Source organism: Bombina bombina, chromosome 6, assembly GCF_027579735.1.
Source record: "Bombina bombina isolate aBomBom1 chromosome 6, aBomBom1.pri, whole genome shotgun sequence".
Lineage (NCBI taxonomy): Eukaryota > Metazoa > Chordata > Amphibia > Anura > Bombinatoridae > Bombina > Bombina bombina.
This window is the reverse complement of record NC_069504.1, coordinates 489,900,827-489,928,618: the sequence shown is the minus strand read 5'-3', so window position 1 is coordinate 489,928,618 and position 27,792 is coordinate 489,900,827. Positions and strand designations below refer to the sequence as shown.

General features: G+C 39.8%; 1 protein-coding gene across 2 annotated transcripts in view; it reads right to left on the bottom strand.

The window, feature by feature from the left end:
- HMG20A (high mobility group 20A) overlaps positions 1-27,792 on the bottom strand; it is a 168,226-nt gene that overhangs the window by 61,933 nt on the left and 78,501 nt on the right. For both annotated transcript variants that reach the window (XM_053717340.1, XM_053717341.1), the window contains exons 6-9: positions 12,538-12,667; positions 2,030-2,061; positions 1,508-1,583; positions 1,192-1,407 (exon numbers count right to left, since the gene is read on the bottom strand). In XM_053717340.1, coding sequence (XP_053573315.1) covers positions 1,192-1,407; positions 1,508-1,583; positions 2,030-2,061; positions 12,538-12,667 — 454 coding nt within the window. The remainder of the gene's footprint in view (positions 1-1,191; positions 1,408-1,507; positions 1,584-2,029; positions 2,062-12,537; positions 12,668-27,792) is intronic.

Here is a 27,792-nt window from a genome sequence, read left to right as displayed (position 1 = left end):
CAACTGCTAAATTTTAAGTTTATACATAAATCCCTGTATAAAACATAAGTCACACACATATTAATAAAAGTATTTCAACAAAATTAGCCCAAAGAGGAAAAACATCCCAATAAAGGGAAGATTAACCCCTAGTCTCAACATACATAATGTGCCTGCCCACTGCCAAAGAAAATCCTGTATAAAGGATTTTTAAAATATCCCCATCTACTGCATATGACATATTCTTCTGAAGTGCAAGTATCCAAGACCTAGAAGACAAAAGCACTTAATTGCAGTCTGTCCGGCAGGAAGACAGCTCACAAGGCGTAAAAGGACACATACTTCTTACAGAGACCTGTAGAAAAAGAAAGAACAGAGTAACCAACACTGACTTTCTGTACCATGGGCAGCAATGTGTTAGAAAACAAAGCAAGGACTACCTCACAACTTTGTAACTGCTTAAAAGCCACCACTACTCTACTGAAGAGATTGACGTGGACTCCGCTAGACCCAAATCCTTGCTTGCAAAACCCGAAAAAGGAATTCATTTCTTCAGACACCAAACTTCCCCTCCTCCATTGACAGAGGCAAATAAAATGACTGGGAATTATGGGTAGGGGAGTGACAAAGTGACGAGCTTTGGTGTGGTGCTCTCTGCCTCCTCCTGCTGGCCAGGAGTGATATTCCCACTAGTAATTTAATGACGTTGTGAACTCCATATCTTAGGAAAGAAAGCTATATAAGCATACCCAGCAGAAGAAATTACACTCCCAGTGGGGGGTAGGAGAGATAAGTAACACAATGTTAATTTTCAATTGTTTTTTGGTATACCAACAGATATAAGTTAAAGAATTATTTATGTATACATAAAGTTATAAGATGAGGACTGATTTCCCTGCAAGCTCAGCCCACTGTAGTGGGTTGCGGTTTAAAAGAACATTATAAGCTATTTTATATACAAAAATAAAACTAAATGAGCAATTTCACATACGTTTTTTTCTCTGCAGCTGGTATAACAAGTCATTGGAAACACATTAAGGGGAAACCAATTTTACAGTCCCTTTAACATTAGTCTATGTGTGGATAACCCATGAATGAAGAGGGAAACCATGAATTTATATGAGCAAGGACCTTATATATAGGAGCTGTCAGCATTCTACAACAACAAGAAAAAGATACAAATCCCGAGATGTATCAATGCGTAAATCATACCTGGAATGGGCACAGTCCGTAGACAGTGAGTCAGAGTCTGTCGTACAGTCTGTAAGTGCTGCAGCAGCAGAGTATTTCTCCCTTGTTCCTGACTGAGCTCAGCTTCCAGCCTCTGTACTGCAGAGCGCATGCTTTCCACATGCTTCTGCAGTGCTGCATTACGTTCCTCAAACTCCATGTTGGATTTTCGCAGCTGCCTTAGTTCAGCTTCTCGTGCTAGGTTACAAAATAAAGCATAAGTTCTCTATGATAAACGACGGTGTCCTAATTTGCCACCTTAACCTAAATCTGATAGCCTCTCCATTAGTTCCCTCACCCTTGCTGTGATTCAAGAACTCCTCAGTAAAAATCGGGATATCAAAAACGGGCCTTTCCTTAAGGACGGATTCTTTCTGAGGAGAGAAAAAGCAAAAAAGGAAATACAAGTCATGGGGCATTACACATAGCTCGCAAGTGAGGAGGGTAGTGCAGGAGCCTCTTTGGATTCGTTTACAACATCGGACTGAATAAGTACTTATTTAGCCTGTGCTTGTTTCCTTCATATGCACCTCTCTTAGCACAGAGCAAGGGGACTTGGCTTGCTTTTAATTTTATATTATGTTGCATTTAAATTTTTTAGGTTCCCCAACTGAAAGCCTTTATTGAGTAGAGGACAATGACAAAATAATAGTGTATATTCATAAACATGAACAATCACACCGTGTGGGTTGAAGAATAATTTGATACAATTGTAGAATACTGTACATTTATAGGGTCATAACTTGTATCCAAAAAATGAAATTAGCATATTTAGTAAGGGATAGAATGACTTAGCAAAGAGAAAGTGATATAACCTCACCTCTGGACAACTTGGGGTCACCCGAGATCCATCTGAAAGAAATAAAAAGAAAATCTGCAATGAACAAATGATAAATCTTTGCTTCTACAAGCATCCAGTCAGCTAATATTTTATCATTTATCAACCGAGAAGAATGTTTCAAACAAGGTAACAAACAAACCACCACTGCTCCTGCGCACTTTAGCTCCACCACTAACAGATCTCAATATACTGCCAAAAGGGAGGAGAGAGCAGCTCCACCACAATATCAAAAAGTCCTGGACTAAATAAATGGTGTAGTAAAATGTATTTTAAAAATAAAAATAGCAAAACACAGATTGACATTTCATTGCTTATATACCTCTTAACCCCTTAACAAAACGGACGTACCTTAAAGGGACACTGAACCCAAAAAATTTTCTTTCGTGATTTAGATAGAGCATGACATTTTAAGCAACTTTCTAATTTACTCCTATTATCACATTTTTTTCATTCTTTTGGTATCTTTATTTGAAATGCAAGAATTTAATTTTAGATGCCGGCCCATTTTTGGTGAACAACCTGGGTTGTTCTTGCCGATTGGTGGATAAATTCATCCACCAATAAAAAAGTGCTGTCCAGAGGCTGAACCAAAATAAAAGCTTAGATGCCTTATTTTTCAAATAAAGATAGCAAGAGAATGATAATAAATAAATAGGAGTAAATTAGAAAGTTGCTTAAAATTTCACGCTCTATCTGAATCATGAAAGAAAAAAATTGGGTTCAGTGTCCCTTTAAGGGGTTTTCAGACAGAAGGATGTGGTGCGGTGTTGTTGCTGACGGCAAGAGTTGTGCTATTTAACCCCTTAGTGCAAAAGCCTGCTGTCGTTAAGGGGTTAAAAAGGACATAAAAACACCAAAAATTATTTCATAATTCAGATAGTGTACAATTTAAAAAAAAAATAAAAAAATTATCAAATTTACTTTGTTCTTTTCGTATACTGCTCCATAAATATGCATATTATCTATCTAGATATCTTTTCAACAAAGAATACTAAGAGAATTAAGTAAATTTGATAATGGAAGTAAAAAAAACCCATAATTTATGCTTACCTGATAAATTTATTTCTCTTGTAGTGTATCCAGTCCACGGATCATCCATTACTTGTGGGATATTCTCCTTCCCAACAGGAAGTTGCAAGAGGATCACCCACAGCAGAGCTGCCATATAGCTCCTCCCCTCACTGCCATATCCAGTCATTCGACCGAAACAAGCCGAGAAAGGAGAAACCATAGGGTGCAGTGGTGACTGTAGTTTAATTAAAATTTAGACCTGCTTGAAAAGGACAGGGCGGGCCGTGGACTGGATATACTACAAGAGAAATAAATTTATCAGGTAAGCATAAATTATGTTTTCTCTTGTTAAGTGTATCCAGTCCACGGATCATCCATTACTTGTGGGATACCAATACCAAAGCTAAAGTACACAGATGATGGGAGGGACAAGGCAGGAACTTAAACGGAAGGAACCACTGCCTGTAGAACCTTTCTCCCAAAAACAGCCTCCGAAGAAGCAAAAGTATCAAATTTGTAAAATTTGGAAAAAGTATGAAGCGAAGACCAAGTTGCAGCCTTGCAAATCTGTTCAACAGAGGCCTCATTTTTAAAGGCCCAGGTGGATGCCACAGCTCTAGTAGAATGAACTGTAATCCTTTCAGGAGGCTGCTGTCCAGCAGTCTCATAGGCTAAACGGATTATACTCCGAAGCCAAAAAGAAAGAGAGGTTGCCGAGGCCTTCTGACCTCTCCTCTGTCCAGAGTAAACCACAAACAAGTTAGATGTTTGGCAAAAATCTTTAGTAGCCTGTAAGTAAAACTTCAAGGCACGGACTACGTCTAGATTATGCAAAAGACGTTCCTTCTTTGAAGAAGGATTAGGACATAATGATGGAACAACAATCTCTTGATTGATATTCTTGTTAGAAACCACCTTAGGTAAAAACCCAGGTTTGGTACGCAAAACAACGTTATCTGAATGAAGATCAGATAAGGAGAATCACAATGTAAGGCAGATAACTCCGAGACTCTTCGAGCCGAGGAAATAGCCATCAGAAAAAGAACTTTCCATGAAAGAAGTTTGATATCAATAGAATGAAGGACTTTAAGAACCAAGTTTAAGCTCCATGGAGGAGCAACAGGTTTAAATACAGGCTTAATTCTAACTAAAGCCTGACAAAATGCCTGAACGTCTGGAACTTCTGCCAGACGCTTGTGTAAAAGAATAGACAGAGCAGAAATCTGTCCCTTTAAAGAACTAGCTGATAATCCTTTGTCCAAACCCTCTTGGAGGAAGGACAATATCCTAGGAATCCTAACCCTACTCCATGAGTAATTCTTGGATTCACACCAATGATATTTACGCCATATCTTGTGGTAAATTTTCCTGGTGACAGGCTTTCGTGCCTGTATTAAGGTATCAATTACTGACTCGGAAAACCCACGCTTTGATAGGATCAAGCATTCAAGCTCCATGCAGTCAGTCTCAGAGAAAGTAGATTCGGATGATTGAAAGAACCTTGTATTAGAAGGTCTTGTCTCAGAGGCAGAGTCCATGGTGGAAAGGATGACATGTCCACTAGGTCTGCATACCAGGTCCTGCGTGGCCACGCAGGCGCTATCAATATCACCGATGCTCTTTCCTGATTGATTTTGGCAATCAGACGAGGGAGCAGAGGAAACGGTGGAAACACATAAGCCAGGTTGAAGAACCAAGGCGCTGCTAGAGCATCTATCAGTGCCACTTCTGGGTCCCTGGACCTGGATCCGTAACAAGGAAGCTTGGCGTTCTGGCGAGACACCATGAGATCCAATTCTGGTTTGCCCCAACGGAGAACCAATTGAGAAAACACCTCCGGATGGAGTTCCCATTCCCCCGGATGAAAAGTCTGACGACTTAGAAAATCCGCCTCCCAGTTCTCTACACCTGGGATATGGATCGCTGACAGGTGGCAAGAGTGAGTCTCTGCCCAGCGAATTATCTTGGAGACTTCTGACATCGCTAGGGAACTCCTGGTTCCCCCTTGATGGTTGATGTAAGCCACAGTCGTGATGTTGTCCGACTGAAATCTGATGAACCTTAGTGTTGCTAGCTGAGGCCAAGCCAGAAGAGCATTGAATATTGCTCTTAACTCCAGAATATTTATTGGGAGGAATTTTTCCTCCTGAGTCCATGAACACTGAGCCTTCAGGGAGTTCCAGACTGCACCCCAACCTAGAAGGCTGGCATCTGTTGTTACAATTGTCCAATCTGGTCTGCGAAAGGTCATACCCTTGGACAGATGGGCCCGAGATAACCACCAGAGAAGAGAATCTCTGGTTTCCTGATCCAGATTTAGTAGAGGGGACAAATTTGTGTAATCCCCCTTCCACTGACTGAGCATGCATAATTGCAGTGGTCTGAGATGCAGGCGCGCAAATGGCACTATGTCCATCGACGCTACCATTAAGCCGATTACTTCCATGCACTGAGCCACCGTGGGGCGCGGAATGGAGTGAAGAACACGGCAAGCATTTAGAAGTTTTGATAACCTGGACTCCGTCAGGTAAATTTCTTAAGGTAACCCTCTAATTTTTTATCCATTGGATCTGAGAAAGCACAACTGTCCTCAACCGGGATAGTGGTACGCTTTGCTAAAGTAGAAACTGCTCCCTCCACCTTAGGGACAGTCTGCCATAAGTCCCGTGTAGTGGCATCTATTGGAAACATTTTTCTAAATATAGGAGGTGGGGAAAAGGGCACACCGGGCCTATCCCACTCCTTACTAATAATTTCTGTAAGCCTTTTAGGTATTGGAAAAACATCAGTACTCACCGGCACTGCATAGTATTTATCCAGCCTACACAATTTCTCTGGCACTGCAATTGTGTCACAGTCATTCAGAGCAGCTAATACCTCCCCAAGCAATACACAGAGGTTCTCAAGCTTAAATTTAAAATTAGAAATCTCTGAATCAGGTCTCCCCGATTCAGAGACGTCACCCACAGACTGAAGCTCTCCGTCCTCAGGTTCTGCATATTGTGACGCAGTATCAGACATGGCTCTTACAGCATCTCGTCTAACCCCAGAGCTATCGCGCTTGCCTCTCAATTCAGGCAATCTGGATAATACCTCTGACAGGGTATTATTCATGATTGCAGCCATGTCCTGCAAAGTAATCGCTATGGGCGTCCCTGATGTATTTGGCGCCATATTAGCGTGCGTCCCTTGAGCGGGAGGCGAAGGGTCCGACACGTGGGGAGAGTTCATTTCTACAGAATCTATTAGAGTCCCTAGGAAGGAAACCCTTGTGAGAGGCGATAGAGAACTCTTTTCTTCGTTCACTTTCCACCCATGCGACCTCAGGAATGCCAGAACTATCTCTGTATGAGATTTGGCAATTTGAAAGCTTGACGCCTGTATCAGGATGTCGAGCAATATAAAAAACGTTACTGTGCCTTTAAGAGAAACAAATTTTGACAAAATTTGAAATAACAGTGAAAAAAGGCAGTTACACTAACAAAATTTTTACAGTGTATGTAACAAGTCAGCAGAGCATTGCACCCACTTGCAAATGGATGATTAACCCCTTAATAACAAAAACAGAATAATAAATGACAAAAACGTTTTTTTTTTTTTTTTAAACACAGTCACAACAACTGCCACAGGTTGTTACCCTCCTCAAACACGACTTTGAAGCCTTTTGAGCCCTTCAGAGATGTCCTGTATCATGCAGAGGGAAGCTGAATGTCTCTGTCTGTATTTTTATCTGCACAGAAAAGCACTAAAATAGGCCCTTCCCACTCATATTACAACAGTGGAAAGCCTGAGGAAACTGTTTCTAGGCAAAAATCAAGCCAGCCATGTGGAAAAAAACTAGGCCCCAATAAGTTTTGTCACCAAACATATATAAAAACGATTAAAATGCCAGCAAACGTTTTATATTACACTTTTATAAGAGTATGTATCTCTGTTAATAAGCCTGATACCAGTCGCTATCACTACATTTAAGGCTTAACTTACATTAATCCGGTATCAGCAGCATTTTTCTAGCAAATTCCATCCCTAGAAATATGTTAACTGCACATACCTTATTGCAGGAAAACCTGCACGCGATTCCCTCTCTGAAGTTACCTCACTCCTCAGAATATGTGAGAACGGCAGTGGATCTTAGTTACTTCTGCTAAGATCATAGAAATCACAGGCAGATTCTTCTTCTAATAATCCTGAGATGAAACAGTACACTCCGGTACCATTTAAAAATAACAAACTTTTGATTGAAGTTAAAAAACTAACTATAATACACCACTCTCCTCTTACTACGTCCATCTTTGTTGAGAGTTGCAAGAGAATGACTAGATATGGCAGTGAGGGGAGGAGCTATATGGCAGCTCTGCTGTGGGTGATCCTCTTGCAACTTCCTGTTGGGAAGGAGAATATCCCACAAGTAATGGATGATCCGTGGACTGGATACACTTAACAAGAGAAATAAAGTTTTCAACAATTGTATACTCTGGGTTTCATATCCCTGGGGTTTCATATCCCTGTGTGGGAATATTATTTTTGTTGTTAAATTTTACTACACCTTGAGTTCAACCTTGTCATTATGTTATGTTTGCCATTTAGATCACTTTTAAAGCATTATTTTAATGATTCATGATTATTACCGCCTCTTCTCCCCTGACACATAACCAGACTGTCTCTTCTCCCTATCACAGTACCCACTCACATCATATCTGTACGTAATCTGCCCACTTTATCCTGGCAGTCGCTGAGAACAATGTACCTGTTGCCACTCTCCCATCAGTCCCGGTTCTCTCCACTCTTACAGTTGAGAGAAAAAGTATGTGAACCCTTTGGAATGATATGGATTTCTGCACAAATTGGTCATAAAATGTGATCTGATCATCATCTAAGTCACAACAATAGACAATCACAGTCTGCTTAAACTAATAACACACAAAGAATGAAATGTTGCCATGTTTTTATTGAACACACCATGTAAACATTCAAAGTGCAGGAGGAAAAAGTATGTGAACCCTTGGATTTAATAACTGGTTGAACCTCCTTTGGCAGCAATAACTTCAACCAAACATTTCCTGTAGTTGCAGATCAGACGTGCACAACGGTCAGGAGTAATTCTTGACCATTCCTCTTTACAGAACTGTTTCAGTTCAGCAATATTCTTGGGATGTCTGCTGTGAATCGCTTTCTTGAGGTCATGCCACAGCATCTCAATCGGGTTGAGGTCAGGACTCTGACTGGGCCACTTCAGAAGGCGTATTTTCTTCTGTTTAAGACATTCTGTTGTTGATTTACTTCTATGCTTTGGGTCATTGTCCTGTTGCAAAAACCATCTTCTGTTGAGCTTCAGCTGGTAGACAGTTGGCCTTACGTTCTCCTGCAAAATGTCTTGATAAACTTGGGAATTCATTTTTCCTTCAATGATAGCAATCCGTCCAGGCCCTGACGCAGCAAAGCAGCCCCAAAGCATGATGCCCCCACCACCATACTTCAAAGTTGGGATGAGGATTTGATGTTGGTGTGCTGTGCCTCTTTTTCGCCACACATAGTGTTGTGTGTTTCTTCCAAACAACTCAACTTTGGTTTCATCCGTCCACAGAATATTTTGCCAGTACTGCTGTGGAACATCCAGGTGCTATTGTGCAAACTGTAAACGTGCAGCAATGTTTTGTTTGGACAGCAGTGGCTTCCTCTGTGGTATCCTCCCATGAAATCCATGCTTGTTTAGTGTTTTACGTATTGTAGATTCGCTAACAGGGATGTTAGCATTTGCCAGTGACTTTTGTAAGTCTTTAGCTGACACTCTAGGATTCTTCTTCCCCTCATTGAGCAGTCTGCACTGTACTCTTGCAGTCATCTTTACAGGACGGCCACCTCTAGGGAGAGTAGCAGCAGTGCTGAACTTTCTCCATTTATAGACAATTTGTCTTACCGTGGACTGATGAACAGCAAGGCTTTTGGAGATACTTTTATAACCCTTTCCAGCTTTATGCAAGTCAACAATTCTTAATCGTAGGTCTTCTGAGAGCTATTTTGTGCGAGGCATCATTCATATCAGGCAATGCTTCTTGTGAAAAGCAAACCCAGAACTGGTGTGTGTTTTTTATAGGGCAGGGCAGCTGTAACCAACACCTCCAATCTCATCTCATTGATTGGGCTCTTGGAGATGTCATTAGTCTAGGGGTTCACATACTTTTTCCACCTGCACTGTGAATGTTTACATGGTGTGTTCAATAAAAACATGGCAACGATGTTGGGGGGGCGTGTTCAAGCCGCAGCTGAAACCAGAGGCTCAAATCAACAGCTCCGATGGCATACTACATACTATTTGAGTTATCATTAGATCAACATACCATCTACTAATAATAATATGAACCTCTGATAAAGGTGAAAGTTAGGAGTCTGAGGATATCATAATCTCTGAGATCAACCTGATTGAAGAACCTATTTGATCGAGATTGCGATTGCGGCCCTGAGACATAGAACTAACATCCTCCCCCCCTGGGTCTACATACAGCCGGGTAAAATCTGTCTCTTTTTACACTATAATGGAGTCCCTTATAAGCATACTCCTGAAGGAGCTTGAAGATAAAATAGATGAGAGATTTAACGATCTACTGACCACGATCAGAAACGCATACATACAAGATGGCGCCCGACACATGGAAAACTGCAGGTCTCACAGCATGGAGCGGACCGAGAGGTTATCCTCCCTAAAGCAGCCCTTTACAGTAGAAGAGAGGAGGGCGGATATGGCCTCTGATTATTGTACAGAGTTTGTGGAAGACAGAGGTTCGGAGCATCACCTAGCTACCGAGATCACACGCTGCACTGTATATAGGCAGAGTTCAAGGCGGGTAGATTCCATCTTAGATAGGAAGCTTCTATTGAACTGCCGATATACGCTATCCTCTAACCAATTTGCCCGTCATGTTCAGCAACCGGATCATTTTCATGGAGACAGGCTCCGGGGAGCTGCGGCCGACTCCCGCTGGAGCAGCGTTCCACTTAAAAGAACAGCTACTCACCGGTATTGTCAGACGGACTTTGTAAAAGGTATAGGCTAGAGAAACTCTATACTAGTATCGGTGGATTCCATTGTGTTCTACCACGATGAGCTTGCTCTACATATGTGAGGACTTCACTTTGTTTGTTTTCATTTACTGTTAGTTGCTCGGTTATGTTTACTTTTTATAGTTTGATATGCTGCAATGTGGTATATACTCTGTCATGTATATTGTGAAGCTAGGACCAGCTATGTAAGGACTCCACACCATACTATTGCACATGTGTCAGTGCTGAGCTAAGTTTTCCCTTTAGCATTTGCAGGAGACTGTCATTTCTCTTCATTCCATAAAACAGCACACAGATTTGTATGTCGCAGAATAGTTTATAGCGAACAGAACTATTAAGTATGCTCTTTCCACATATAAGCAAAGCTAACCATAATAGAGATCTAGTTTCTATGTTTTTATTATATTAAAATGACGGATTTCTCTGAAAATACTTACATTATTGTAGCCTGAAATGTATGACTTGGTATGTTGCTTACCCTGCCTCTCCTGCTTTAACTTTTGTGCAAATTACTATTCAATCTTGTTTTGCCTTTATAACATTACTTTTCAGCAAGCTGTTAACTGTACATTTTGAACATGAACATGGTAGCCCAGCAACTTGAGATACCCATGAGGGGCCTTTGTATTGTGGGGGGGTATCACATTAGAATATTAGTAGTTTGTTATTCAATTCCCCACACATTAGGGTGGCTGCAGTACACCCTATACCTCCAAAATAATGGTTCCTCAACCCTGCCAAATACTTTAATATTGGAATGAACATTAGATATCTGTGCAAAGTTAATTTATAAATTGATATGTCCCTTTGCAACCCCATTACCCACCAGGTGTTAATACTCTGTCGGTCCATATTGTTGCATAGCTCTTTAGTCTAGTAATGCGCCTACCTTGACTTAACTTCTATAACTACTCTTCTAGCACCATACGACAAAATCCTGTGCAAGCCAACAAAATATAACCGGCTTGATTTGCTAGACCCAGTAATCTAATGTATCTATTTACCCAATATGGTGAATACTACTGAGGTATTAATCCGCTACTTTTCACATATTTAAGCCAGTCTTCCTCTTATGTAACATTATTGTGAATAGGTTCCTGAGTAACCTTATATGTTAAGTGAAGAAACATGGTTTATGATGTTAACTATATTGTATATTATATCTTTTTCTTAGTACTACTACATTTCAATTTGTATTTTGCCATTTAAGGAGTAAAATTGTATCTCTCATTAATGTTCTTTATTCTACATATGACAGTTGAAAATATCATGCTAATGGACAGAACTCTTTGTTAATGAGGTACTTTAGTAATAATCTGTTAAACAACTAAAAATATAAGGTATCAATGTAAATCGTACAATAAATATATCCGAGGTATACTGGTAATATAGTTGGATATACATGCTCTTAATATGTCCATCATGATTCACTTTTGTTTTTAGCCATGACCACTTTGTAATTTCTCTTTTTTGTTTGTTTATGGCTCGTGTTTGACCAATTACCTTAATAAAAAATCTTTGATTTAAAAAAAAAACAAAAAAACATGGCAACATTTCATTCTTTGTGTGTTATTAGTTTAAGCAGACTGTGATTGTCTATTGTTGTGACTTAGATGATGATCAGATCACATTTTATGACCAATTTGTGCAGAAATCCATATCATTCCAAAGGGTTCACATACTTTTTCTTGCAACTGTATATACACTGCACCGGTACAGCACCTGTGTATGTGTCTCTTAACCCCACTCACATCCTCATTTCCATACGTACCGCTCTAATCCTTTACTTGCCCACACACATAGTCTGTGTGTGTATATGTATATATATACACACACACATATATATATATATATATATACACATACATACATACACACATACACACACACCATTCTTGATTGTACTACTCACCAGTTCCTTCTCATTACTTCTCCCACTCTCAGTCCTCTATGTAACTAAAACCTCCAAGCCTACTCTTCACCCTCCAAATCCCTTTTACTTCCAACTCCCAACTTGTTTGAGATACATCCCATGCAGAGCCTCCCTGGAGCTAATGATCTTCATTTATACTCATACCTGTAAGTAGTCCCTCCATTCACATCCTACGAGTCCATACTCTCACCACTCACATTTCCCCTAAATCAATGGTAAACCCTCTTGACAACACTCAAGGCCCAGAACTCAGTCTTTAATCACAAAATTCAGCATTAACATGTTACCAGTGTACTATTTACTGCCATATTGCTCAACTCTATGAAGAACTAATATTCTATCAAAACCTCCTACATCTTCTCCGCATTTCAACCTTGTCTGGACCTTGTTTCCACATCCCATCAAACATACACACACTAATGTACTGCTTGCTGCTTCCTACTTTCATTCTTCTCCCTGTTTAGTTATATAATTGCCCACTCACCCTGTCTTTGCCTCCCTTTCTGACGGTTCTGTGACTTGCGACTGTAGGAACGGAATGTGTCAGTTTTTTGGTATTGCTGTAGTTCCTTGGTATATCTTTCCTTATCCTTCTCTGCTTCATCAAGATAATGCTGGGACAACAAAATACAAATTAAGGAGTACAGGATTTAGGAGATAAGCGGACAATAAATGCATCATATAGATGGTATAAGGGGCAGATAGCTTGCTTTGATAGACAGTGGCCTGAAGTGCTGATCATCAAGAAATTACACACTCATTTGTTGTTCTACTGTAATAGAACAACTTTTAGCAGCATATACAACATTAAAGTGAAACATTAATTACATGTGTCATTAACTGCTGAGTATCACAACATATTTAATATAGTTAAAAAAAAATTCTTCCTATACTTTACAGAGATAATTTAGACTTAGCAAGGGAGGGCTGTCACTTTGTTGTAAGACAAACTAAAACTTTACGTAACAGTTATGTAACAGACTGTAAATTAGCACAATGTGGTTCTATGTTTCATTTGTCATAATTGAGCAAAGCTTTTGCAATAAAATCATATATTAATTTGAATACCAGGTATGTAATTTATGGGATTGCGTGCACTCAATGTAATATTCAATACTTAGGTCAAAGTACAAGAAAGTAAAAAAGTGCTAATGCACTCTCCACTACAACTGTGGCTATAAACAGTGCCACAATACTAGAACTTGTTCCCTTAAAATGACAGTCTACACTAGAATTGTTATTGTTTTAAAAGATAGATAATCCCTTTATTACCCATTCCCTAGTTTTGCACAACCAACACAGTTATATAAATACACTTTTTACCTTTGAGAAAACCTTGTATCTAAGCCTCTGCAAACTGCCCCCTTATATCAGTGCTTTTGACAGACATGCAGTTTATCCAATCAGAACAGACTCCTAAATAAATCCACGGGAGTGAGTACCATGTTATCTATATGACACAAATGAACTAGTACTGTCTAAATGTGAAAAAACTTCAAAATGCTCTGAGTGAAGAGGCGGTTTTCAACGGTTTAGAAATCCGTTTGACCCTACCTAGGTTTAGCTTTTCAACAAAGCTAAACCTAGGTAGAGAACAAAGCAAATTTGATGAAAAAAGTAAATTGGAAAGTTGTTTAAAATGGTATGTCCTATCTGAAACATGAAAGTTTAATTTTGACTAGACTGTCCCTTTAAATTTCAAGGTATTGAGATCTGTGGTACACCTCTCTCTTGGTTAATAAGAATTCACAATCTCCACCCCTTGTGAATTCTTATTAACCAAGAGAGAGGTGTAATTAAGTGGTTCAAATGAACACTGTAACCCCCTTTGGTTTAACCCCTTAATGACCACAGCACTTTTCCATTTTCTGTCCGTTTGGGACCAAGGCTATTTTTACATTTCTGCAGTGTTTGTGTTTAGCTGTAATTTTCCTCTTACTCATTTACTGTACCCATACATATTATAAACCGTTTTTCTCGCCATTAAATGGACTTTCTAAAGATACCATTATTTCCATCATATCTTATAATTTACTATAAAAAAATGTATAAAATATGAGGAAAAAATTGAAAAAAACAGAATTTATGTTTACCTGATAAATTACTTTCTCCAACGGTGTGTCCGGTCCACGGCGTCATCCTTACTTGTGGGATATTCTCTTCCCCAACAGGAAATGGCAAAGAGCCCAGCAAAGCTGGTCACATGATCCCTCCTAGGCTCCGCCTTCCCCAGTCATTCGACCGACGTAAAGGAGGAATATTTGCATAGGAGAAATCATATGATACCGTGGTGACTGTAGTTAAAGAAAATAAATCATCAGACCTGATTAAAAAACCAGGGCGGGCCGTGGACCGGACACACCGTTGGAGAAAGTAATTTATCAGGTAAACATAAATTCTGTTTTCTCCAACATAGGTGTGTCCGGTCCACGGCGTCATCCTTACTTGTGGGAACCAATACCAAAGCTTTAGGACACGGATGATGGGAGGGAGAAAATCAGGTCACCTAGATGGAAGGCACCACGGTTTGCAAAACCTTTCTCCCAAAAATAGCCTCAGAAGAAGCAAAAGTATCAAATTTGTAAAATTTGGTAAAAGTGTGCAGTGAAGACCAAGTCGCTGCCTTACATATCTGATCAACAGAAGCCTCGTTCTTAAAGGCCCATGTGGAAGCCACGGCCCTAGTGGAATGAGCTGTGATTCTTTCAGGAGGCTGCCGTCCGGCAGTCTCATAAGCCAATCTGATGATGCTTTTAAGCCAAAAAGATAGATAGGTAGAAGTTGCTTTTTGACCTCTCCTTTTACCAGAATAAACAACAAACAAGGAAGATGTTTGTCTGAAATCCTTTGTAGCATCTAAATAGAATTTTAGAGCACGGACAACGTCCAAATTGTGTAACAAACGTTCCTTCTATGAAACTGGATTCGGACACAAAGAAGGTACAACTATCTCCTGGTTAATATTTTTGTTGGAAACAACCTTCGGAAGAAAACCAGGCTCAGTACGTAAAAACCACCTTATCTGCATGGACCAGATAGGGCGGAGAACACTGCAGAGCAGATAACTCAGAAACTCTTCTAGCGGAAGAAATTGCAACCTAAAACAAAACTTTCCAAGATAATAACTTAATATCTATGGAATGTAAGGGTTCAAACGGAACCCCTTGAAGAACTGAAAGAACTAGATTAAGACTCCAGGGAAGAGTCAAAGGTCTGTAAACAGGCTTGATTCTAACCAGAGCCTGAACAAACGCTTAAACGTCTGGCACAGCTGCCAGCCTTTTGTGAAGTAAAACAGATAAAGCAGAGATCTGTCCCTTCAGAGAACTCGCAGAAAATCCTTTCTCCAAACCTTCTTGTAGAAAGGAAAGAATCTTAGGAATTTTTATCTTGTTCCATGGGAATCCTTTAGATTCACACCAACAGATATATTTTTTCCATATATTATGGTAAATTTTTCTAGTTACAGGCTTTCTAGCCTGAATAAGAGTATCTATTACAGAAACTGAAAACCCACGCTTTGAAAAAATCAAGCGTTCAAACTCCAAGCAGTCAGTTGGAGGAAAACCAGATTCGGATGTTCGAATGGACCCTGAATAAGAAGGTCCTGTCTCAAAGGTAGCTTCCATGGTGGAGCCGATGACACATTCACCAGGTCTGCATACCAAGTCCTGCGTGGCCACAAAGGAACTATCAAGGTCACCGAAGCCCTCTCCAGATTGATCCTGGCTACCAGCCTGGGAATGAGAGGAAACGGTGGGAATACATAAGCTAGGTTGAAGATCCAAGGTGCTACTATTGTATCCAATAGAGTCGCCTTGGGATCCCTGGATTTGGACCCGTAACAAGGGACCATGAAGTTCTGACGAGAGGCCATCAGAACCAAGTCTGGAATGCCCCATAATTGAGTTATTTGGGCAAAGATTTCCAGATGGAGTTCCCACTCCCCCGGATGCTCCTCCATCGCCATGGTAGGAAGGATCGTTCGAATGGTTTCCATTTTGAATGATGAAACCCTTAGAAACTTGTTTAGAATCTTGAGATCTAAAATAGGTCTGAATGTTCCCTCTTTTTTGGGAATTATGAACAGGTTGGAGTAAAAACCCATCCCTTGTTCTCCTAATGGAACAGGATGAATCACTCCCATGCTTAACAGGTCTTCTACACAGTGTAAGAATGCCTGTTCGAAGATAATTGAGACCCATGGAACCTTCCCCTTGGGGGTAGTTCCCTGAATTCCAGGAGATAACCTTGAGAAACTATTTCTAGCGCCCAAGGATCCTGAACATCTCTTGCCCCAGCCTGAGCAAAGAGAGAAAGTCTGCCCCCCACCAGATCCTTCCCAGATCGGGGGCCAACACTTCATGCTGTTTTGGTAGCAGTGGCAGGTGACTTGGCCTGCTTACCCTTGTTCCAGCCTTGCATCGGCCTCCAGGCTGGCTTGGTTTGAGAAGTATTACCCTCTTGCTTAGAGGGTGTAGAATTTGAGGCTGGTCCGTTTCTGCGAAAGGGACGAAAATTTGGCTTCTTTTTAGCCTTAAAAGACCTATCCAGAGGAAGGGCGTGGCCCTTTCCCCCAGTGATGTCTGAAATAATCTCTTTCAAGTCAGGGCCAAACAGTGTTTTACCCTTGAAAGGGATGTTAAGCAAAAGCGCTCTGCGCGCCACGATAGCAAACCCTGAATTATTCGCCGCTAATCTAGCTAATTGCAAAGCGGCATCTAAAATAAAAAAGAGTTAGCCAATTTAAGAGCTTGAACTCTGTCCAAAACCTCCTCGTACGAAGATTCTTTATTGAGCGACTTTTCTAGTTCTTCGAACCAGAAACACGCAGCTGTAGTGACAGGAACAATGCATGAAATTGGTTGTAGAAGGTAACCTTGCTGAACAAACATCTTTTTAAGCAAACCCTCTAACCTTTAATCCATAGGATCTTGAAAGCACAACTAACTTCTATAGGAATAGAAGTGCGTTTGTTTAGAGTAGAAACCGCCCCCTCGACCTTGGGGACTGTATGCTATAAGTCCTTTCTGGGGTCGACTATAGGAACTAATTTCTTAAATATAGGGGGAGGACAAAAAGGTATGCCGGGCCTTTCCCACTCCTTATTTACTATGTCCGCCACCCGCTTGGGTATAGGAAAAACATCGGGGGGCACCGGAACCTCTAGGAACTTATCCATCTTACCTAATTTCTCTGGAATGACCAAATTGTCACAATCATCCAGAGTAGATAATACCTCCTTAAGTAGTGCGTGGAGATGTTGAAATTTAAATTTAAAAGTTACAATATCAGGTTCTGCTTGTTGAGAAATTTTCCCTGAATCTGAAATTTCTCCCTCAGACAAAACCTCCCTCCTGGCCCCTTCAGATAGGTGTGAGGGTATGTCAGAAAAGATATCATCAGCGTCCTCTTGCTCTTCAGTGTTTAAAACAGAGCAATCACGCTTTCTCTGATAAGTAGGCATTTTGGAAAAAAATGCATGCAATAGAATTATCCATTACAGCCATTAATTGTTGTATGGTAATAAGTATTGGTGCACTAGATGTACTAGGGGCCTCTTGTGTGGGCAAAACTGGTGTAGACACAGAAGGGGATGATGCAGTACCATGCTTACTCCCCTCATTAGAGGAATCATCTTGGGCAATATCATATCTATGGCATTATTATCCCTACTTTGTTTGGACATTATGACACAAATATATCACATATATTTAAATGGGGAGACACATTGGCTTTCATACATATAGAACATCGTTATCTGATGGTTCAGACATGTTAAACAGGCTTAAACTTGTCAACAAAGCACAAAAAACGTTTACAATAAAACCGTTACTGTCCCTTTAAATTTCAAACTGATCACACTTTATTACTGAATATGTGAAAAAGTATGAAGGAATTGTTCAAATTTCACCAAAATTTCACCACAGTAACTTAAAGCCTTAAAAGTATTGCACACCAAATTTGAAAGCTTTAACCCCTATACAGTCCCAGGTATCTGCTTTGCTGAGACCCAACCAAGCCCAGAGGGGAATACGATACCAAATGATGCCTTCTATAAGCTTTTTCAGTGGTTCTTAGCTCCTCACACATGCATCTGCATGCCATGCTTTCCAAAAACAACTGCGCATTAGAGGCGCGAAAATGAGGCTCTGTCTATGACTAGAAAAGGCCCCCAGTGAAAAAGGTGTCCAATACAGTGCCTGCCGTTTTTATTAAAACAATCCCCAAGATTTAACAACTATTAAAAGTAATAATCTGCCAAATATACTTAGTAAAGTAATCGTTTTAGCCCAGAAAAATGTCTACCAGTTTTTTAAGCCCTAATGAAGCCCTTTATTCTTTTACTTAAACTAAGAAAATGGCTTACCGGTTCCCATAGGGAAAATGACAGCTTCCAGCATTACCGAGTCTTGTTAGAAATGTGTCATACCTCAAGCAGCAAAAGTCTGCTCACTGTTTCCCCAAACTGAAGTTAATTCCTCTCAACAGTCCTGTGTGGAAACAGCCATCGATTTTAGTAACGGTTGCTAAAATCATTTTCCTCTTACAAACAGAAATCTTCATCTCTTTCCTGTTTCAGAGTAAATAGTACATACCAGCACTATTTTAAAATAACAAACTCTTGATTGAAGAATAAAAACTACATTTAAACACCAAAAAACTCTAAGCCATCTCCGTGGAGATGTTGCCTGTACAACGGCAAAGAGAATGACTGGGGAAGGCGGAGCCTAGGAGGGATCATGTGACCAGCTTTGCTGGGCTCTTTGCCATTTCCTGTTGGGGAAGAGAATATCCCACAAGTAAGGATGACGCCGTGGACCGGACACACCTATGTTGGAGAAAACCCACACTTTTTCTAACTTTGACCCCCAAAATCTGTTACACATCTACAACCACCAAAAAACACTGTGCTAAATTTGCTAAATTTTGTCCTGAGTTTAGAAATACCCAATGTTTACATGTTCTTTGCTTTTTTTGTAAGTTATAGGGCCATAAATACAAGTAGCACTTTGCTATTTCCAAACCATTATTTTTCAAAATTAGCGCTAGTTACATTAGAACACTAATATCTTTCAGGAATCTCTGAATATCCATTGACATGTATATATTTTTTTTAGTAGACATCCCAAAGTATTCATCTAGGCCCATTTTGGTATATTTCATGCCACCATTTCACCGCCAAATGCGATTAAATACAAAAAATTGTTCACTTTTTTACTAAATTTTTCACAAACTTTTGGTTTATCACTGAAATTATTTACAAACAGCTTGTGCAATTATGGCTTAAATGGTTGTAAATGCTTCTCTAGGATCCCCTTTGTTCAGAAATAGCAGACATATATGGCTTTGGCGTTGCTTTTTAGTAATTAGAAGGCTGCTAAATGCCACTGCGCACTACACGTGTATAATGCCCAGCAGTGAAGGGGTTAATTATGGAGCATGTAGGGAGCTTTTAGGGATACTTTTAGCTTTAGCGTAGTGTAGTAGACAACCCCAAGTATTGATCTAGGCCAATTTTGGTATATTTCATGCCACCATTTCACCGCCAAATGCATCAAATAAAAAAAAAAAAAACGTAAAATTTTTCACAATTTTAGGTTTCTCACTGAAATCATTTACAAACAGCTTGTGCAATTATGGCACAAATGGTTGTAAATGCTTCTCTGGGATCCCCTTTGTTCAGAAATAGCAGACATATATGGCTTTGGCGTTGCTTTTTGGTAATTAGAAGGCCGCCAAAGCCGCTGCATTTCACACGTGTATTATGGCTAGCAGTGAAGGGGTTAATTATGTAGCTTGCAGGGTTAATTTTAGCTTTAGTGTAGAGCTCAGCCTCCCACCTGAAACATGAGACCCCCTGATCCCTCCCAAACAGCTCTCTTCCCTCCCCCACCCCACAATTGTCCCCGCCATCTTAAGTACTGGCAGAAACTCTGCCAGTACTAAAATAAAAGCTATATTTGGGCTTTTTTGGGGCATATTTACATATGCTGCTGTGTAGGATCCCCCCTTAGTCCCCAACCTCACTGATCCCCCACCAAACAGCTCTCTAACCTTCCCCCTCTGCCTTAATGGGCGCCATCTTGGGTACTGGCAGCTGTCTGCCAGTACCCAGTTTAGTAAAAAAAATTGCCTTTTTTTTTTAAAAAAAAAATGCCCTTTTCTGAAGTGTAGCTTCCCCCCCCCAAGACCAACCCCCCACCCCTTCCAGATCCCTTAGCTGTTTATTTCTAACTTTAAAAACTTTTTTTTAAAACTTTTAACAGCTTTATTTTTCTGTAGTGTAGCGGTTCCCTCCCGCTCCCGCACCGTGCACGCGCCCGCCCGCCGCCCCCCGTGCGCGCTCCCGTCTGTTCCCGCCCCCCTTCCCTCCACTCGGCACATCGATGGCCGCCCACCCGCCTCCCAGACTTGCTCCCACCCACAAACGATACTGGCCACCGATGTCCGGTGCAGAGAGGGCCACAGAGTGGCTCTCTCTGCATCGGATGGCCAAGGGGGGTTATTGCAGGATGCCTCCATATCGAGGCATCACTGCAATAACCGGAAAGCAGCTGGAAGCGAGCAGGATCGCTTCCAGCTGCTTGCCACACGTCCTCGGTCATTAACTGTATTTTTTTTGAGGATGTGTGGCGTACGTCCTTGGTCATTAAGGGGTTAAATAAAGAATGTAACTTGTGTTTATTGATATGAACAATTAATTTTTCTGTAAATAATAGATGGGCATCCTTATATTTAAAGGGACATAATACTCATATGCTAAATCACTTGAAAGTGATGCAGCATAACTGTAAAAAGATGACAGGAAAATATCACCTGAGCATCTCTATGTAAAAAAGGAAGATATTTTACCTCACAATTTCCTCAGCTCACCAAAGTGCTGTGTAAAAAGTTATACTTCAGCTGCAGGTAAAAAAAAGAAAGAAAGAAAAGAACAGCAGCCAATCAGCATTAACAGTGCTGAGGTCATGAACTCTTTTACTGTGATCTCATGAGATTTCACTTCATTCTCATGAGATTTCATAGCAAACTTCCTTAAACTGAATAGGGAAATAACACCAGTGTGCATGAGGCTCACTCCCTTGCCTGTCCTATGACAGACATACTGATTTGCTGCTTAAAGTCCTTTACAATGGGGTGTGAATACTTGGGACATTTTGAGGTAAAATATCTTTCTTTTTTACATATTTTCTAGTCAGCTTTTTACAGCTATGCTGCATCACTTTCAAGTGTTTCAACATTTGGGTATCATGGCCCTTTAACTTTCTTATGATAGAATTCTTATGTATCTTGTTTAAATATCGTTCTTGATTGAGGATATATATATATATATATATATATGAAGCAAAACAACTAGGCAATAGGGTATTGTCAATTATTAAGTCTGCTATGACGAAATGCGTCTGACGATGCAAAAAATGGTATATCCTTACTTTGTTTCTTCTCAAGTGGTTTTCAAATTTGCTCAATAAAATTCTTATTTGTTTAATCGATCCTCCACCTCAATGTTTATATTATGGTGTGCATGAGCTTTAAACCTTTAAAATAATTAAACCTTCAAAATAAAAAAAATAAAACAAAAAGGGGATCTAAACTTTGTAATTCATAATTGCATGTTTTTTTTTATTTTATTTTTTTATTTAAATATTCAAAATAACACAATTTATCTTCATTTACACTCCCTCCGTTAGGCTAATTATGCAAAGACATTTACGGATGGCTCTACATATAGTCCTCGAGATCACGCACCTCCATTTTTAATCCCACAATTCTCTTCTCTGGCTAAGCTTTCAGCAGGAGTATTGCTGCACTGTCAGTTTACTGATGAGCAACGCAAGCGCTAACTGTATTACACACGCTTCCTACTAAATAGACATGCGTTTATGTTTGCACCCTATTGTGCATGAGAACGTGATCGCACTTTGCAAATTTCAATATTCATAGAGCTAATTATTAAAATCACTCTGATTGGTCAATAGCTTTCTGCCATTTCAGTGACTGTGTGCAGGGGCTGTCTGATACTGAGAGAGAGCGGCATGATGCGGTTTGTAAAAAAAAAAAAAAAGAAAAAAAAAAAAGAAAAAAAAAGAAGATACGTTTTTTTAATTGAAAAGTTTAAAATCTCTAAAGTTGTTAATTATATACTTAGGAAACAGAAGACCTAATATAAAAACAAAGTTTTATGACCCTTTAACTCCTGAGGTCAAAGTTTATTTATCCACTATCTTCTTTCTTTCATGTAATTAGCAAGAGTCCATGAGCTAGTGACGTATGGGATATACATTCCTACCAGGAGGGGCAAAGTTTCCCAAACCTCAAAATGCCTATAAATACACCCCTCACCACACCCACAATTCAGTTTTACAAACTTTGCCTCCGATGGAGGTGGTGAAGTAAGTTTGTGCTAGATTCTACGTTGATATGCGCTCCGCAGCAAGTTGGAGCCCGGTTTTCCTCTCAGCGTGCAGTGAATGTCAGAGGGATGTGAGGAGAGTATTGCCTATTTGAATGCAGTGATCTCCTTCTACGGGGTCTATTTCATAGGTTCTCTGTTATCGGTCGTAGAGATTCATCTCTTACCTCCCTTTTCAGATCGACGATATAAAAGCATTTAGGCGCCAAATAATGTGGATTTGGCGCTAAAAAATATGGGCGTCGCTTTTGTCTCCACATTATTTAAGTCTCATTTTTCATTGCTTCTGGTTGCTAGAAGCTTGTTCTTTGGCATTTTTTCCCATTCCTGAAACTGTCATATAAGGAATTTGATCTATTTTGCTTTATATGTTGTTTTTTCTCTTACATATTGCAAGATGTCTCACGTTGCATCTGAGTCAGAAGATACTACAGGAAAATCGCTGTCTAGTGCTGGATCTACCAAAGCTAAGTGTATCTGCTGTAAACTTTTGGTAGCTATTCCTCCGGCTGTTGTTTGTATTAATTGTCATGACAAACTTGTTAATGCAGATATTTCCTTTAGTAATGTACCATTGTCTGTTGCAGTTCCTTCAACATCTAAGGTGCAGAATGTTCCTGATAACATAAGAGATTTTGTTTCTGAATCCATCAAGAAGGCTATGTCTGTTATTTCTCCTTCTAGTAAACGTAAAAAATCTTTTAAAACTTCTCTCCCTACAGATTAATTTTTAAATGAACATCATCATTCTGATTCTGATGACTCTTCTGGTTCAGAGGATTCTGTTTCAGAGATTGATGCTGATAAATCCTCATATTTATTTAAAATGGAATTTATTCGTTCTTTACTTAAAGAAGTATTAATTGCTTTAGAAATAGAGGATTCTGGTCCTCTTGATACTAATTCTAAACGTTTAGATAAGGTATTTAAATCTCCTGTGGTTATTCCAGAAGTTTTTCCTGTTCCTAATGCTATTTCTGCAGTAATTTCCAAAGAATGGGATAAATTGGGTAATTCATTTACTCCTTCTAAACGTTTTAAGCAATTATATCCTGTACCGTCTGACAGGTTAGAATTTTGGGACAAAATCCCTAAAGTTGATGGGGCTATTTCTACCCTTGCTAAACGTACTACCATTCCTACGTCAGATGGTACTTCGTTTAAAGATCCTTTAGATAGGAAAATTGAATCCTTTCTAAGAAAAGCTTATCTGTGTTCAGGTAATCTTCTTAGGCCTGCTATATCATTAGCTGATGTTGCTGCAGCTTCAACTTTTTGGTTGGAAACTTTAGCGCAACAAGTAGCAAATCATGATTCTCATGATATTATTATTCTTCTTCAGCATGCTAATAATTTTATTTGTGATGCCATTTTTGATATTATTAGAGTTGATGTCAGGTTTATGTCTCTAGCTATTTTAGCTAGAAGAGCTTTATGGCTTAAGACTTGGAATGCTGATATGGCTTCTAAATCAACTCTACTTTCCATTTCTTTCCAGGGTAACAAATTATTTGGTTCTCAGTTGGATTCTATTATCTCAACTGTTACTGGTGGGAAAGGAACTTTTTTACCACAGGATAAAAAATCTAAAGGTAAAAACAGGGCTAATAATCGTTTTCGTTCCTTTCGTTTTAACAAAGAACAAAAGCCTGATCCTTCGTCCTCAGGAGCAGTTTCAGTTTGGAAACCATCTCCAGTCTGGAATAAATCCAAGCCTGCTAGAAAGGCAAAACCTGCTTCTAAGTCCACATGAAGGTGCGGCCCTCATTCCAGCTCAGCTGGTAGGGGGCAGGTTACGTTTTTTCAAAGAAATTTGGATCAATTCTGTTCACAATCTTTGGATTCAGAACATTGTTTCAGAAGGGTACAGAATTGGTTTCAAGATGAGACCTCCTGCAAAGAGATTTTTTCTTTCCCGTGTCCCAGTAAATCCAGTGAAAGCTCAAGCATTTCTGAATTGTGTTTCAGATCTAGAGTTGGCTGGAGTAATTATGCCAGTTCCAGTTCCGGAACAGGGGATGGGGTTTTATTCAAATCTCTTCATTGTACCAAAGAAGGAGAATTCCTTCAGACCAGTTCTGGATCTAAAAATATTGAATCAATATGTAAGGATACCAACGTTCAAGATGGTAACTGTAAGGACTATCTTGCCCTTTGTTCAGCAAGGGAATTATATGTCCACAATAGATTTACAGGATGCATATCTGCATATTCCGATTCATCCAGATCACTATCAGTTCCTGAGATTCTCTTTTCTGGACAAGCATTACCAGTTTGTGGCTCTACCGTTTGGCCTAGCTACAGCTCCAAGAATTTTTTCAAAGGTTCTCGGTGCCCTTCTGTCTGTAATCAGAGAACAGGGTATTGTGGTATTTCCTTATTTGGACGATATCTTGGTACTTGCTCAGTCTTTACATTTAGCAGAATCTCATACGAATCGACTTGTGTTGTTTCTTCAAGATCATGGTTGGAGGATCAATTTACCAAAAAGTTCTTTGATTCCTCAGACAAGGGTAACCTTTCTGGGTTTCCAGATAGATTCAGTGTCCATGACTCTGTCTTTAACAGACAAGAGACGTCTAAAATTGATTGCAGCTTGTCGAAACCTTCAGTCACAATCATTCCCTTCGGTAGCCTTATGCATGGAAATTCTAGGTCTTATGACTGCTGCATCGGACGCGATCCCCTTTGCTCGTTTTCACATGCGGCCTCTTCAGCTCTGTATGCTGAATCAATGGTGCAAGGATTACACAAAGATATCTCAATTAATATCTTTAAAACCGATTGTTTGACACTCTCTAACGTGGTGGACAGATCACCCTCGTTTAATTCAGGGGGCTTCTTTTGTGCTTCCGACCTGGACTGTAATTTCAACAGATGCAAGTCTCACAGGTTGGGGAGCTGTGTGGGGATCTCTGACGGCAAAAGGAGTTTGGGAATCTCAGGAGGTGAGATTACCGATCAATATTTTGGAACTCCGTGCAATTTTCAGAGCTCTTCAGTTTTGGCCTCTTCTGAAGAGAGAATCGTTCATTTGTTTTCAGACAGACAATGTCACAACTGTGGCATACATCAATCATCAAGGAGGGACTCACAGTCCTCTGGCTATGAAAGAAGTATCTCGAATTTTGGTTTGGGCGGAATCCAGCTCCTGTCTAATCTCTGCGGTTCATATCCCAGGTATAGACAATTGGGAAGCGGATTATCTCAGTCGCCAAACGTTGCATCCGGGCGAATGGTCTCTTCACCCAGAGGTATTTCTTCAAATTGTTCAAATGTAGGAACTTCCAGAAATAGATCTGATGGCGTCTCATCTAAACAAGAGACTTCCCAGGTATCTGTCCAGATCCCGGGATCCTCAGGCGGAGGCAGTGGATGCATTATCACTTCCTTGGAAGTATCATCCTGCCTATATCTTTCCGCCTCTAGTTCTTCTTCCAAGAGTAATCTCCAAGATTCTGAAGGAATGCTCGTTTGTTCTGCTGGTAGCTCCGGCATGGCCTCACAGGTTTTGGTATGCGGATCTTGTCCGGATGGCCTCTTGCCAACCGTGGACTCTTCCGTTAAGACCAGACCTTCTGTCTCAAGGTCCTTTTTTCCATCAGGATCTCAAATCCTTAAATTTAAAGGTATGGAGATTGAACGCTTGATTCTTGGTCAAAGAGGTTTCTCTGACTCTGTGATTAATACTATGTTACAGGCTCGTAAATCTGTATCTAGAGAGATATATTATACAGTCTGGAAGACTTATATTTCTTGGTGTCTTTCTCATCATTTTTCTTGGCATTCTTTTAGAATACCGAGAATATTACAGTTTCTTCAGGATGGTTTAGATAAGCGTTTGTCCGCAAGTTCCTTGAAAGGACAAATCTCTGCTCTTTCTGTTCTTTTTCACAGAAAGATTGCTATTCTTCCTGATATTCATTGTTTTGTACAAGCTTTGGTTCGTATAAAACCTGTCATTAAGTCAATTTCTCCTCCTTGGAGTTTGAATTTGGTTCTGGGGGCTCTTCAAGCTCCTCCATTTGAACCTATGCATTCATTGGACATTAAATTACTTTCTTGGAAAGTTTTGTTCCTTTTGGCCATCTCTTCTGCCAGAAGAGTTTCTGAATTATCTGCTCTTTCTTGTGAGTCTCCTTTTCTGATTTTTCATCAGGATAAGGCGGTGTTGCGAACTTCTTTTGAATTTTTACCTAAAGTTGTGAATTCCAACAACATTAGTAGAGAAATTGTGGTTCCTTCATTATGTCCTAATCCAAAGAATTCTAAGGAAAAATCGTTGCATTCTTTGGATGTTGTTAGAGCTTTGAAATATTATGTTGAAGCTACTAAATCTTTCCGAAAGACTTCTAGTCTATTTGTCATCTTTTCCGGTTCTAGAAAAGGCCAGAAAGCTTCTGCCATTTCTTTGGCATCTTGGTTGAAATCTTTAATTCATCTTGCCTATGTTGAGTCGGGTAAAACTCCGCCTCAAAGGATTACAGCTCATTCTACTAGGTCAGTTTCTACTTCCTGGGCGTTTAGGAATGAAGCTTCGGTTGTTCAGATTTGCAAAGCAGCAACTTGGTCCTCTTTGCATACTTTTACTAAATTCTACCATTTTGATGTATTTTCTTCTTCTGAAGCAGTTTTTGGTAGAAAAGTACTTCAGGCAGCGGTTTCAGTTTGAATCTTCTGCTTATGTTTTTCATTAAACTTTATTTTGGGTGTGGATTATTTTCAGCAGGAATTGGCTGTCTTTATTTTATCCCTCCCTCTCTAGTGACTCTTGTGTGGAAAGATCCACATCTTGGGTAATCATTATCCCATACGTCACTAGCTCATGGACTCTTGCTAATTACATGAAAGAAAACATAATTTATGTAAGAACTTACCTGATAAATTCATTTCTTTCATATTAGCAAGAGTCCATGAGGCCCGCCCTTTTTTGTGGTGGTTATGATTTTTTTGTATAAAGCACAATTATTCCAATTCCTTATTTTATATGCTTTCGCACTTTTTTATCACCCCACTTCTTGGCTATTCGTTAAACTGAATTGTGGGTGTGGTGAGGGGTGTATTTATAGGCATTTTGAGGTTTGGGAAACTTTGCCCCTCCTGGTAGGAATGTATATCCCATACGTCACTAGCTCATGGACTCTTGCTAATATGAAAGAAATGAATTTATCAGGTAAGTTCTTACATAAATTATGTTTTTTTCTTTCTATTACAACACTTACAAAAATGAGAACATAATATTTAGGCTTCTAAAACTGTTGAGGTGGATCTCCCTAAATCTGTGAATGAATTTTGAGGTTGTGTTCACTGAGGTTATCATAG